At 36.9% G+C, this 15,719-nt stretch overlaps 1 protein-coding gene across 6 annotated transcripts in view; it reads right to left on the reverse strand.

The window, feature by feature from the left end:
* DMD (dystrophin) overlaps window positions 1-15,719 on the reverse strand; it is a 2,416,375-nt gene that overhangs the window by 1,896,634 nt on the left and 504,022 nt on the right. For all 6 annotated transcript variants that reach the window (XM_053581215.1, XM_053581214.1, XM_053581218.1 and 3 more), the window contains one exon: window positions 11,757-11,834. In XM_053581215.1, coding sequence (XP_053437190.1) covers window positions 11,757-11,834 — 78 coding nt within the window. The remainder of the gene's footprint in view (window positions 1-11,756; window positions 11,835-15,719) is intronic.

Here is a 15,719-nt window from a genome sequence, read left to right on the forward strand (position 1 = left end):
AGTGGGAGGTCTACTTTGAGTTCTTTGAGGACTCTCCATACTTCTTTCAAAAGCCTCTGTATTTCACCAACAAGGTGAAAATGTTCCTCTCTCTCTACACCCATGCCAGCATCTGCAACTTTAGGATTTTGGGATGTGGGCTATTTTCAATGGGTTTCACAGGATGGCTTTGATTTACATTTATCTGATAATTAGGGATGATGAACATTTTTTCATGTTTATGAGCTATTCATCTATCTTTGTCAGAGAAGGTTCTGTTCGAGTCTCTTGCCCAGTGATAGATGGGATTGGTAGCTGTTTGTTGTTGTTGCTGCTGCTGCTTGAGGCTGCTGTTAATTAATTTGCATTCTCTATAGATCCTACTTATCAAGCCTTTGTCAGATTTGTAACATACAAGTATCTTTTCCCATTCTGAAGGTTGTCTGTTTGTTTTAATTGTTGTGTCCTTAGATGTATGAAAGTTTTTCAGTTTAATTAAGTCTCATTTGTTTATTTGTTGTTGTTGTTGCAATTGCTGCTGAAGTATTTTTCATAAAATCTTTTCTCAGGATGACATCCTCAAGAGTTTTTCCCACACTTTCTTCTATGATTTTTTACTGTTTCTTGCCTTAGATTTGAATCATTTATCCATCTTGAATCAATTTTTGTAAGTGGTGAAAGGTGCAGGTCCAATTTCAGTCTCTTACATGTGAATATCCAGTTCTCCCAGCACCATTTATTGAATAGGGGTTCTTTTACTCAGTATATGCTTTTGCTTGGTTTGTAAAAGATCAGATGGCAATTAAAAACTGGTTTCATCTCTTTGTTTTCTATTCTGTTCCATATGTCTATGTCTCTATTTTTGTGTCAATAATGCACTGTTTTGATTACTGTGGACTTGTAATACAACCTAAAGTCTGGTAGAGTGATGCCTCCGGTTTTGCTTTTATTATAAAAATTACCGTGGCTATATGGCATTTGTTGTTGTTGTTGTTATTGTTGTTATTCCATATAAAAGGAATAACTATTTTTTCCACTTCTTCAAAGTATTGAGGTATTGTTGGTATTTTAATGAGGATTGCATTGAATCTATAGATTGCTTTGAGTAGTATAGACATTTTAACAATGTTGATTCTTCCTAGCCAAGAGCGTGGTATGTTTTTCCACTTGTTAATGACTTCTGCTGTTTGTTTTCTTAGAGTTTCATAATTCTCCTTATAGGGGTCCTTCACCTATTTTGTTACGTGTATTCCTAGGAATTTCATTTTTCTTTGAAGCTACTGTGAAGGGAGTTAAATCTTTGATTAGCTTCTTGATGTGGCTGTTGTTGATGTATACAAAGGCTACTGATTTGTGGACATTGGTTTTATACCCTGAGATATTACTGTATTTCTTGATCACTTGCAAGAGTCCTGTGGTTGTCTGGGGTTTTCTAAGTATACTATTGTATTGTGGACAAAGAGTGAGAGTTTGATTTCCTCTACCCCTTTATATCCTTCTCTTGCCTGATTTCATTACCTAGAACTTCCAATAGTATGTTGAATAGTTGTAGTGATAAAAGACATCCTTATCTGGTTCCAGTTCTAAGTGGAAAATACTTCTGTTTTACTGCATTTGGTATATTAGCTATGAGTTTCTCAAAGATGGTATCAACCAATTTAAGAAATGTGCCATCTATGCCCATAATCTTTTCTTCTTTCTTTTTCTTTTTCTTTCTTTCTTTTTTTTTTTTTTTTTTGTGGTTTTTGGCCAGGGCTGGGTTTGAACTTGCCACCTCCAGCTTATGGGACTGGTGCCCTACTCCTTGAGCCACAGGCTCCACCCTTTTCTTTTTTTTTTTTTTTTGCAGTTTTTGGCCGGCATGAGTTTGAACCAACCACCTCCAGTATATGGGGCCAGTGCCCTACTCCCTTGAGCCACAGGTGCCACCATATATGCACATAATCTTAAGTGTTCTTGTTAGAAAATGATGCTGAATTTTATCAAAGGCTTTTTCTGCATCTATTGAGAGGATCATAAGGTCTTTGTTTTCCCTTGTATTACTATGGTGAATTACATTCATGGACTTGTATATGTTAAAGCAGTCTTGTATCCCTGTGAAGAAGCCTACTTGATCATGATGTATATATTTTTTAATGTGTAGTTGTAATCTATTGGCTAAGATTTTGAGTATTTTTGCATCAATATTCATTAGCGAAATTGGTGTGTACTTCTTCTTTTTGGTTGGGTCCTTTCATGTTTGTGGTTTTAGGGTGATATTTGCTTCATAGTATATGTTAGGGGAGATTCCTTCCCAGTGTTTTGGAATAGGTTCTGCAGCCTAGGTACAATCTAATATTTGAAGGTTTGATAGAATTCTATTGCAAAGCCATTTGGTCCATGGCTTTTTGTTGTTAGAAGATTTTTTATTGTTTCTTCGATTTCAGTTCTTGATAATGGTCTGTTTAAGAGATCTATTTTTTCCTGGTTAACTCTAGGGAGATGGTGCGATTCCAGGTATTAGTCCATTTCCTTCACATTGTCAAACTTCTGAGCTAGACTTTCTTGTAGTAGTCACAGATAATCTTTTGTATCTCTGTGGTGTCTGTTGTTATTTCCCCTTTTTCATTTCAATTGAGGTTATATAGAGATTTTACTTTTCTGTTGCTAGTTAATCTGGCCAAAAGTTCATCTATTTTATTTATCTTTTTGAAGAATCAATTTTTCATTTCATTGATTTTCTGCATGACTCGTTAGTTTTCAATTTCATTTATTTCTGATATAAATTTGTTTATTTCTTTTCTTTTGCTAGGTTTCAGATTGGATTTCTCTTCCTTTTCCATTTCCTCAAGATGATTCATTAGATTGTTGATGTGCTTTCTTTCTGTTTTTCAGTTGTAGGCATCTAATGTAATAAATTTTCCTCTTAAGACTGCTTTTGTAGTATCCCACAGATTTAGGTAACTTGTAGTTTCATTTTAGTTATGTTAGAGGAATTTAGCAATATCCTCCTTTATCTCTTCCTTGACCCAGCTATCATTCAAACTAAGGTTGTTTAGCTTAGCAGGATATAGAATTCTGGGCTGAAAATTGTTTTAAGTAGCTTAAAAAGTTTCACTTGAGAAGTTCTCTGTCACCTGATGGATTTGCACTGCATTGTTAGGAGATGGAGAATACATGCTGGATTTTCTGTATATGATGGTGGTTGGAAACCACTTTCTAGTTGCAAAGGAGAACAAATCTTGTCTTTTTGACTTCTTGGCCCTCATTCAAGAGGTCTGTTCATTTCATCAGCATTCAGTTCCCATGGGACTGGGGTCCCATAGCTCTTGCCAGACTTCCCAGGAGGCCCTTCAGACAGTGTCCCTTGACAATAAAGCAGCTCTCCCAGTGGGGATGCAGGGGCACTCAGCTCACCCCCAAAATAGCTGCTCAAGCTCAGCAGGGTTCCAGAACCATGTGTGCACTAGGACTCTGAGGACTATCCCTCCCTCATAGGTGGTCTTTCCATAATGGTAGTACTCTGCCAGCAGCAAAACTGATGGGAGAACCACTGTACCTGGTGTTCAACCCTGGATACAGGATGCTGTTAGAGTCCACTCACTGCTCCAAGTAGCCTAGTCCAAAATTAAAATACTGCAGGACAACCTTTTCCCATCTCTGGCCCTCCATGGGAGAGCTGGCCAAAGGGCACCTGCCTGCCCCATCAGTTTTCCTCAGCTCCAGACCTCCTTGTTGACTCCTGAAGTTTCTTGCTGCTTCGTTATTTCCTGTAGTGATGTTTCTGTGCAGATTCTCCCAGCCAGAGGTGGCTGGAGGCCACTTTCCCCTGTCTTACCACAAGTAGCTGGCAAGGGTATGTCTCTAGTCTGCCATCTTGCTGTGTGTTTCATTACAATCTCTTTAACTTTGTTTTGTGTATGCCATCTGTTTTATAGCAGGAGAGCTACTAATACACTTGGCTTCACAAAGTGACTTGGAATTGTATGATAACTCTATCAGTGGACATCTCAATGGACTAAAGATGAAAGGCTTTTTCTGTATATAAAAGGCATCACATAGATCCCCTGAGCCCTGACTGTTCCATAGGGATTCCTAATAATGGCATTCCTAGTAATGACAGAGCTGGAATTTCCTGACTGTATAGTTGAGAGCTCAGATTTGGATTTGGTTAATTTAAGTGAAATTATCACTCCTCTTGCAAATTAAACTTTGTGGGGGGGTTTATGCACAATGCACACATATTTTACAGAAGAACTATCTAGTACACTTTGAAGTGTTAAGGAATAGAAAAATCAGTTAAATCTACGGTTTGTTTATATTACTCATAGTCTCATTGTTCACTGCTAAATATGTTGCAATCTGACAATGGTGCATTAAAGGCTCTAAATGTAAATACTTTCCAGCAATTTTTGTGGTTTTAGCAGCATTTCTATTATGCAATAAGTTGTATTATATTTTCCTTGTTCATTATAAGTTTCTTGGGTAAAAATTGAACTCTTGAAATACATTTTCCATAAGTTATTCTTCATTATTTATGCTATCACTGATTTTTACAAGAATTTGAGTTATGACTCATTTAATTTAAAACAGCATTTTTATTTTTAGTCATTGCCTTCCTATTTAGCCACAACCCTAGCTGCGGCTCACCATGCTTTCCGCTTACACCCCAGCTCACTATCCCTCTGTTCTCCTTCTTTACTACGTTTTCTTTCCCCCCACACTCAGTTTGCTCCACCTAGTGAGTTCTAATTCCAAATGCTTTTTAATTTCAAGGTAGTTTTTATTGCTCTGCCTTCACCATCTTTTTGTAGATAATTCCACGGTTCACTTCTTACTTCCTTTAGTCACTGATCATATAGCAACTTAACCAAGGGGTCTTCTTTGACCTCCTATTCATTCTGTTTATTGCTTCTTCATTCACTTACCTATCACTACATGAGTTATCTATGTTTAATTTTCCCTGCCACGGGGCCATAAGATCTATGAAAGAAAGGGTTGTGTTTGATTTGATAACTCACTACATGTCTATCATCTAGACTACAACCTGACACATAGGGGACAATAACAGATGTGTGAAATGGTGATATACCAAAACTATTCTGTTCAAGGTACGATTACTCAAAATTGCCAATATCTTCTATAGTTCATTCTAATTTGAATGTTGGTGATTTTGACAAAGAATTTGAAATGATCTTATCTATTATTTTATTTAATATTCTTATTTATCTATATCCTGCCCCAGAATTGTTTATTCACCTGATACAGGCCATCCAATCCCATCTTTAGGAACAAGTCCTACCCTCGAATATTCTCTGATTTAATTGTGTATTTCTTGCTTATAATAAGAAGCAGAGATTAATAAAGTTGTACCTCAGAATAGTTTTATTTCTTTGATGCTTCCTTTCATTACAGAATAATGAAGAAGTATGAAAGGATAATACATTTACTTTTGAACATTCACATTTCGTATCGTTCAGCCTGGGGCTAACTGAGGTAAAGGTTATTTTGCCGAGGGTTTGGTTTTTGCTTGAGAACGTTTTATGAGTATCTCTGCTCTCTAATGCCGATATCCCAGGTTTACGCAGCTCCTCATTAAAGCTCAGATTCTAATGAAAGCATTGTGCAAATTTGCTTTTGAAGGACTATGTCCTAAATTTAAGTTATTATTTTGGGACCTTTACTGCTAAAACATTAGGGGTTCCCCAAATTCTATAAAAAATGTGGCCTTCCCAGAGAAGATCCATATGTTGCCTTAGTCACTTTCTAATTCTGCATATTCATTTTCTTTCTGTATACTCACATTCGTTCACCAATTTTATATACTCACTTTTTTTATTTTCTATTATAAAGTAATAGAAAATATGAGATCTATGATCAATTGGTAAATATGGTCATTGACATTTCAGAGGTTGCAAGGTCAGGTTTACTTTTCCTTTAGAGGTTTCTCTATATTTTTTTAATTGAAGTATAATATACATATATAAAAGGATACATACTGGTACAGCTTGATGAATTTTCTCATAATAAGTGCACATGTATACAATCATCAGGTTAAAACACAGAACATTATTTAAGCATTTCTGAAGATTCTCGGATGTATTTTACTGCTTCACTTCTTTCAAAATCTAAGCACTTCCCTAAATCTTAAAAGCATAGAAACATTTGGCCTGTTTTTGAAATTATGGTGGCTATTCTTTTGTGCCTCCTTTGTTTTGCTCAAATCTCTTGCAGGAGATTCGTCCACCTTGTGTATTGTGTGCAGCTGTCCTGTGTTCATTTTCATTGCTTTCTAAGATCCCATCATGTGAATGTGCCATAGTCACTTCAGTTTTGGCTATTACAAATAAAAGTGCTATGAAAATTATCATATTATGCAGCCCTAAAGAAAGATGGAGACTTTACCTCTTTCATGTTTACATGGATGGAGCTGGAACATATTCTTCTTAGTAAAGTATCTCAAGAATGGAAGAGAAAGTACCCAATGTACTCAGCCCTACTATGAAACTAATTTAGGGTTTGCACATGAAAGCTATAACCCAGTTATAACCTAAGAATAGGGGGAAGGGGGAAAGGGAGGGGAGGGAGGGGGGAGGTGGGTAGAGGGAAGGGAATTGGTGGGATTACACCAGCAGTGCATCTTACAAGGGTATATGTGAAACTTGGTAAACGGTCTGTAAAGCTAGTGAATGATGCCCCATGATCATATCAGTGTACACAGCTATGATTTAATAATAAAATAAAATAAAATAAAAATTTAATAGAATCTGGTACATAGAAAAAAAAGAAAATTATCATATATACATATATTTTGGAAAACATAGAAACACAGTTTTTTTTTTTTTTTTTGAGGCATTCTATGTCACCCTCAGTAGAGTGCGGTGACATCACAGCTCACAGCAGCCTCACACTCTTGGGCTTAAGCGATTTTCTTGCCTCAGCCTCCCAACTAGCTGGGACTACAGGCTTCCACCACAATGCCCAACTATTTTTTTTTTTTTTTTGCAGTTTCTGGCCAGGGCTGGGTTTGAACTCACCACCTCGGGCATATGGGGCTGGCACCCTACCCCTTTGAGCCACAGGCGGCGCCCAATGCCCAGCTATTTTTGTTGTTGTTGCTGTTGTTGCAGTTTGGCTGGGGCGGGTTCAAACCTGCCACTCTCAGTATAGGGGGCCAGTGTCCTAATCACTGAGCCACAGGCACGGCCCCCAGCTATTTTTTTGTTGTTGTAGTTGTCCTTGTTGTTTGGCAGGCCAGGGCTGGGTTCGAACCTGCCAGCCGTGGTGTATGTTGCTGGCACCCTAGCCGCTGAGCTGCAGGCACCCAGCCAGAAATACATTTCCGTTAGTTATATGCCTAGGAATGAAGCTGCTGAGTCATAAGGACTGTGCATTTTCACACGTAGCAGATAGTGCCAACCTTTTCAGTTGTTTTCTAACTTCTACTTCCATCAATCAGCCGTGGGAGCTCCAGGTATTCTGTGTCCTCATCAACACACAGCCTTAATAGTCTTTCTAATTTCAGTCATTTTGTTGAGTTTCTTTGGTATCTCATCGCACTTTTAAATTTCCTCAATTGCTACTGAGGTTAAACACTTCTTTTTTTTTTTTTTGCAGTTTTTATGGTTTTATTTAAACACGAATAAAATGTGCACATGAGCTGTCTGTTCATTTTCTTCGCTGTGCAGCCTGGCATTGGGATTGGTGACTCTGATGGCCAGCTGGGCTGCTCTTTCCACTGTGGTTTTGCGGTTCTTGGAGGAAATGTTGTGCGTGATCTCTGCACAGTAAGATTTGTTGCACATCAGCAGCACTTTCAGCTCTGTGAAGTTGTGGATAAGGAACTTCCAGAAGCCACTGGGCAGCATATGCTTTGTTTTCTTGTTGCTCGCATAACCAATGTTGGGCATCAGGATCTGGCTGTTGAATCTTTTTCCCAGCACTGTTGTCAATACCTCTGGGTTTCTGCCAGTCACACTTAATTTTGACATAACCGTCTGACTGGTGCCGGATAAACTTCTTGGTCTTCTTTTTGACAGTCTTCAGCTTCACAGGCTGAGGGCAGCCATGATGGCGAACAGGAGATGGCTGCCACCTCCATAGGTTGTGCCAAGGAAGAGATGAGGTTAAACACTTTTTAATATTATTCTTGAAGTTTTGAACACCCTCTTATGAAGTTCCTGTTCAAATTTCTTAGCTATTTCTTCTACTGAACTTTTAAAATTTAAAATATAGTAGGAAGGGGTGGCTCCTGTGGCTCAAAGGAGTAGGGTGCCGGCCCCATATACCAGAGGCAGTGGGTTCAAATCCAGCCCTGGCAAAAAAAAAAAAAAAAAAAAAAAAAAAAAATATATATATATATATATATACACACACACACAAGCCCTGGCCAAAAAAAAAAAATATATATATATATATATTAGGAAGGCTTGGTGGTTAAGGCACCAGCCACATACACCAGGGCTGGCAGGTTAGAACCTGGCCCAGGCCAGCTAAAACAACAATGACAACTGCAACAACAAAAAAAATTACCTGGGCATTGTGGTGGGCGCCTGCAGTCCCAGCTACTTGGGAGGCTGAGGCAAGAGAATCGCCCAAGAGTTGGAGGTTGCTGTGAGCTGTGATGCCACGACACTCTACTAAGGTTGGCATAGAAACTCTGTCTCAAAAAAAAAAAAAATAGGAGAAAACTGGCATACTCAATATTGTAAACATGTTAATTGTTCCCAAATCTATAGATTTAACTCAATGTTGATCATATTCCAAATGGATTTATATGGATATTGAAATGGTAACTGTTAAATACATATATAAATACAAAGGGCCAATAATGTGCAAGAAAATCTTGAAGAAGAACAAAGTGGGAAGACCTATTTCACCGGATATTAGGATATAATATAAAAATACTTCAATCCACATGATGATGTGATATACACACAAAGAGAGCAATGAAAGTAAATTACAGTCCAGAAATAAACCCACATATGTATTGGCAAATTTTTATAACACACTTAATATTGCAGAGCAATGGGGAAGTAGCAGGCTTTTAAAAAAAAATGGTGTTGTGTCAATTAGATTCTAAATGACAAAGAAATTGATTCTTAACCAATTTTTCACACCATACACCATAATCAATTTCAGGTGAAGTATAGATCAATTCAAATGGTAAAACAATAATGCTTATATATACAATAACCTAATAAATTATCATAATGGCATTGATTAGTCAAATATTTTATAAACCAGGTGAAAAAATATAAAGCAATAGTTTGTTGTTGTTTTTTTTTAAATAAACTTCATGGGCTGGTCATGGTGGCTCACGCCTGTATTCCTAACACTCCAGGAGGCAGTGGTGGGTAGATTGCTTGAGCTCATGAATTCAAGACCAGCCTAAGCAAGTGCAAGACCCTGTCTCTACTAAAAATAGAAACTTTAGCGGGGAGTGGTGGTACATGCCTATAGTCCCAGCTACTCTCAAGAGCTAGAGGTTGCTGTGAGCTATGATGCCATAGCACTCTACCTATGGTGAGAAAGTGAGATTCTGTATCAAAAAAGAAAAAAAAATCTCTATCAAAATGAATAATTTGTCTTTATCCCAAATTACCATTGAGTAAAATGGTAATGCACAAAGAAGTAAAATTTATTTTTAACTCATAGAACAAAGGGCTCATATCCTGAATTAAGAACAACATATAGTTTTGATGAAGCTCAAGTTAATTTTTCTGTTTTTGAATCAGGTTTGGTTATTTTATGTAATAAATGTTTGGCTATTCAAGAGCCATATAGATATTCTTCTATGCCTTATCTATTTTATTGCCGTATTTTTTTTTGTTCTATATCAAATCTGTGAAATTAATAATTATGATATATATAGGAAGTCTTACATATTCATAATCTATAACCAATAGGTGAAGAAACAATACACTTATCAAACAAATTGCATGGCTACATTAATTACCTTATAGGCAATCCAACAGCTAATTTTTATTTTTTTTGAGACGGAGTCTCACTGTGTAGCCCTTGGTAGAGTTCCCTGGTGTCACTAACCACAGCAACCTCCAACTCTTGGGCTGACTCTCTTGCCTCAGCTTCCCAAGTAGTCGGGGCTACAGGCACCTGCCACAATGCCCGGCTATTTTTTTGTTGTAGTTACCATTGTTGATTAGCCCAGGCCAGGTTTGAACCTGCCAGCCCCGCTGTATGTGGCCAGTACCCTGAGCACTGAGATATGGGCGCCGAGCTAACAGCTAATTTTTTAAACTGACTTTTCTTTGTGTGTGGTGTCTAATTACATCAAATAAATGGAATCTAATAATTCCCTCAATTTTCTTCTGGTTTCCTTACTTTTATATCTTGAAATAGAATATGCCATTTTGGTGTTTCAAAGCCGTATCTTGTGTAAGTGTTCAATATTTTAAACAATTTTCAAAAAGTAGATACTATTGATGCTTCAAAATAGTTTATTGGACTAATAATGAGGAAAACAAACCAGAAACTATTTTATTCTGACTGAAGAGAAATTCACAATATAGAGTTAACTCTCTTTATAAGATAATAAAATAGGGGAGTGGAGGGGAGAGGATGGGTAGAGGGAGGGTGATTGGGATCACACCTACAGTGCATCTTACAAGGGTACATGTAAAACTTACTAAATGTAGAATATAAATGTCTTAACACAATAACTAAGAAAATGCCAGGAAGGCTATGTTAACCAGTGTGATGAAAATGTGTCAAATGGTCTATAAAACCAGTGTATGGTGCCCCATGATCGCATTAATGTACGTAGCTTTGATTTTTTTTAAAAAAGATAATAAAATACATAATATTTCTGTAAAATAATTTTCATAGGTCAAAGGTGACAATGACCCTAATTTCATAAAATCAACTGATTATTTTCCAGTCTCCACTTCCATATCTTGTGTAATGCTTTCTCTCTACCAGATGAGCTGAGAAACAGTGGTGGTGGTGGGGTATATATTAGTACTAATCTATCATTGTTCGTGGTTATTTTAAGAGTATGTGACCAATGTAATTGAATTGATCTATGCAAGAGAGATGTGATTATGAAGCTACTAAAGGTGCCTGGTAAATGTACAGGCTGATCAGAAAGACTTTAGATAGGTAAGAGAACTGCCACTAATGCAATAATAGAATGGATGAGTCACAAAGTCCCCCAGATGAGACTAGAACTCTTCTGACCAGTCCAATGACTTAGCTATGATTATTTACTTTTTCTAATATAACACATATTTTCATCCAGTTAAACTAAACCAAATACAGGAGTAGAAAACAAATCTACAGTTTCTTACTCTGAATGAAAATAGTGATGTTTCTGTATAAGTTATATACTTGGAGGCGGTGTTTGATAAATGGTGGCTTGCTTCAGACCAAATTCATTACGATCAGATTCGAACACACTTAATACATAAAAATTAATATTCAGTATAATAAAATCCATTTGTTGCACAGAACAATGCTACAGAAACTGAGTTCACTGTAGAACTTAATTCGTCCACCAAACACAGCTAGCTGTGACAAGTGAAATCTGAAAACAGCAGGGAGCACGCTGTCATGTCTAGGTCATGTCTTCCCCTGTCCTCTGAGGCTATGTGCATTTGTATCCTGAATCACATTAACCACCAGCAGACATGCGAGAACTGGAACAAGCACTCTCAAAAACTTGCTTTGATTTAGAAGAGAACTTAAGATGCTTTTTCTGCATTTAGGGCCAAAGCCCTCGCTCAAACATGAAGCATTCTATCTTATAGCATCTAGACCCTGGTTAGGGTACCACTTACATTATTGTTTTGCAAGACCCGCAGTGCCTTGTTGACATTGTTCAGGGCATGAACTCTTGTTGATCCTTTTTCTTTTGGCTGAAAATAAAATGAAGTTGTGTTTATTGCCCAGCAGACAGATCAACAATTTACTAACAATGAAAAAATTTATGAATGGCACTTTAAGGTGGAATATTTTAAATGAACACAGTCTGCGATGCAGCTAATTGTCCTTGGCCCGGTATGTTTTTAGCAAGAGCCAACCACTCCCCCAGAATGATAGCATTTTTCTTTTCACAAAGGCTATTTGGGGATGATACCTCCTTTATTACATAGTCCAGCTGGGGATTACTGCATGGTTGCCAAGGACAGAGACATCAGTGTGCATAGAAATATTTGCTAATAAGGTAGTTAAACAAGTTAATTTCAAAACTTTTAGAAAAATTTAAGGGAGATTTGAGTCTACCAAAGTTATATAATGCCAAATAAGGTTAAACAAAACTATTTCTGTGAATATTATCTTAACTGTTCTAGTCACTGAAGCTCAAAATCTAAATAATCTTTGTTTTCCTAACCCACATTCTCAATCCCAAAAGTCATATTTTGGCCTGTAATGTTTAAGCTAACATCTGCATAGCTCATTACAATATACAAATTATCATTTATTCAGTTGGAGGGTTTTAGAAATTCCAGCTGTTATGACGCCTACTGTATTTATGCTTTCTTTCTGTTTTATTTCTTTTACCCCATGAGCTATTGCCCAGAACATATCATAACTTCCTTTCCTTCTCCCCCACCCCCCCACACTGTTCTTCCTTTTTTCCATCCTGCATATCTTCAACAATGAAGTTCTTAAAGTGAGCCCACTGCCAATGCAAACCACTCACAAAGCTCTCCTCTTAACCTTCGGGTGACTAGAGCTAATAGTTAAGGGCATGCACTATAAAGCTGGACAAGTTGCATTCAACCTTTAGCTCTGCCACTTTTGTGCTGTGTGACTTTGGGCATATTTATCAATCTTCTTGTACACCAGTTTTACCATCTGTTAAGATGGAGTTAATAAAAACAACTATTTCCTATATTTGCTGGATTAATCCAATGTGCTAATATGTACAAAACTTTAAAATTATCACATAGTAAGCACAATATAAATGTTTGATATTATTATTGACCTTGTAGTATGTACCAAGTACTTGGAAGGACTATTTGTAAACTCTCTGGCAAGGCAAACAGTTTTATCCTCATTGGACAGAGAGTGAACCTCAGGGTAACAGCTAATATATACATAAGTATACAACTGATAACCCGGTAGAGCCAGGACGAACAATATGTCTGTGCCTGTACAATCAAAGATTTTCAACATTTCTTTTCTCTTTTATTTCTCTACCTTGTGCATTCACCAACTAAATAATCTGTTCTTATACTTCTTGAGTTTTACTTTTATACTCTCCAGCATTTTTCCTGTCTTTCTCATGCAGTTCCTCATCCTAAAACAACTTACCTTTTTTGCTGCCTGCTGTGCAACCCAAACTAAGCTAAAGCATCCTTACCTCCAAGCTGACTTGCCTGGCACTCTTTATCAAGCAGTGTTGATGTCTGGATATTAGACTTCTTACAACTTTAAGGATAACTGTATGAACAGGAATCTCCATTTTTTGCCTATGAGAAAATTTTCCTCCAAGAATATCCAAATGACATAGATATTTTGGTATTTTTGGTATTTTTGGTATTTTGGTTTTTTTCCCCATTTCCCATCACAAAGAAGAAGAAAAGGAGGCCATAGAAAGCAAGATGTGAGATCAAAAGAAAAGCAGCAAAAAAACTGATCTGCTTGTGTGTCTGTATGTGCTATGTGTATAAAACACAAGTCGAATGGCAATTTTAGAATTTTAAAGTTTAGAAAATAATTACCCAAATCAATCCTCTGCTTACTATTTAGACAAAAGCTATATATTACTTTTTAGCTGGTTGCAAAAGAATTGCAGGAGGAAGATTTAGTAACATGTTCAATTGCTTCAAAGTAAAAATTCAAACATTAAATATACACATCTATATACACGTGTGCATATTTATGAGACCCGAATCTATTCTATTCTTTAAATAAGCTACGGTTTCTGATCTTAAAGTGCTAACTTAAATCTGTCCCTATTAGAGTCTCTCTGGGGAGTCATTTTAATTTTATAGTTGTAAGGCAAGTAAGTACCTTCTTTTAGCCCTGGGGATATCCTTAGCCAGTAATCCAAATGCAGATGCTTCAAAGGAGGATGCTAAGATTTCTGTTCAATACTATACCCAACTCCCATTAGGGGTAGAAGATATATCTCTGCAGAAACTATTAGAATTCAAGAGCAGGTACAGAGAATTGGAGTTCTGAAATTGGGAGCATATGTGTATATGGCAGAGGAGATTATGCTCTATGGGAAAGGCAAAGCTTTCAGACCAGTGCTGACAGATTTGTGACTAGAATGAATAATAAATAACAGATTTGAATGAGCAGCAGTATCTGAGATTAAATAGTACATTTAGGCATGTATAAATATTTGGCAATTTTTCCCAGTGCTGCATTACTCCACATTGGCCAATTTCATGGATATTTTGTTCACCATTTTTTCTTCAGTTTGTGTTACCTATTAGTTTCATTTCATCTTTGCATCTACGTATGTACATAATGAAAATCTCAAGTTATTTATTTTTTACTTTTTTCAAACCTTGTGCCTATGTTAAATTTGTTAACCCTGAAAAATTCCTTTGGGTGATGGTCCAGTTGCCTGAGTCACTGAAATGACCAGAGAGAGTCGCAGCAGCACTGAGAAGCAGTCACAGAGGTACCCAGAGGCAAAGAGATAAAAACGTTTTGTGCACAGGGGCCAGGACAGGTTGTAGAACCCATGATTCTGAAATAATTTTCATAAACACGTGGGAGACAACTGGACTACCTTATTTTGTAACTGAAAGCAGGACTGACCACAGAATACTCGAGAAACTAGGAACATGCAGAAACATATTGTTTTCTCCAGCTGTGCGTATACATATGATGCATACATAATATAACTTGCTCACATACAAGTCATAGGATGTGGAAGATTATTCACGAATACACCTGTAACCAATGAAATTAAGCCTAAGTAAATACAATGCCCTCACATTGGCTAAAAGCATAACAAGTTCATCTGTAAGGCAAATCTGAATTTTTTTCACTTGACTAATTATTTCAATATATTGTTAAGTTCATATTCTATCAATCCAAGTTCAAACTTTTTGAAAAATTACATTTTTAAACGGGAATTTGATTTTAAAATATATTAATCTCATATGGTAGTTGAAGATGATTCAAAAGTGAAAGCAGCAGGCATATCTCTAGACTGGAGAAATCAGAATTTACCCGAGGAGACGTGGCACAGCCCCGTAAATATATACCAAAATAACAAAACCGTCCAAAGAAAAATAGACATTCTATGGGATTTAGGAAGACAGAGAAATTAGCAAAGGCAATTTGGGAAAGGCTTTATTGGTGAGGAGAAATTAAGGTTTCTGAAGGATTGTTCGGACAGACAGTATAGAAAGCAGTACAGACAATTGAAACAACACAGGCAAAAATCCATACATATCTGAATGTGCTTACAGAGACCAATGTGGTTTAGCATAAATGAGTTGCCGAAGGCAAGTTAGGAGAATAGGACTTGGAGTATCTTTTATTTTGAATAACTGCTGGAGTTTGTATATTATTAACAAAATCTGTATGTATGTGAGTGTTGTGAGTGTTGTGTGTGTGTGTGTGTGTGTGTGTGTGTTTGAGCATGCGTGCATGTTCAGGAGTTATAGTGAAAGGCGAAAGGAAAATATTAAGGCAATAATTTTGCAGGACTAATTTGATATGCAGCATGGCTGTGACTGTAGATTGGGGCCTTAAACTCCACTTATTAGAATAATAGCACTCTAAGAATAAGATTATTTCAGTCGGGAGATTTGAATTCTGGAGCTTTT

Source organism: Nycticebus coucang, chromosome X (genome assembly GCF_027406575.1).
Source record: "Nycticebus coucang isolate mNycCou1 chromosome X, mNycCou1.pri, whole genome shotgun sequence".
Taxonomy (NCBI): Eukaryota; Metazoa; Chordata; class Mammalia; order Primates; family Lorisidae; genus Nycticebus; species Nycticebus coucang.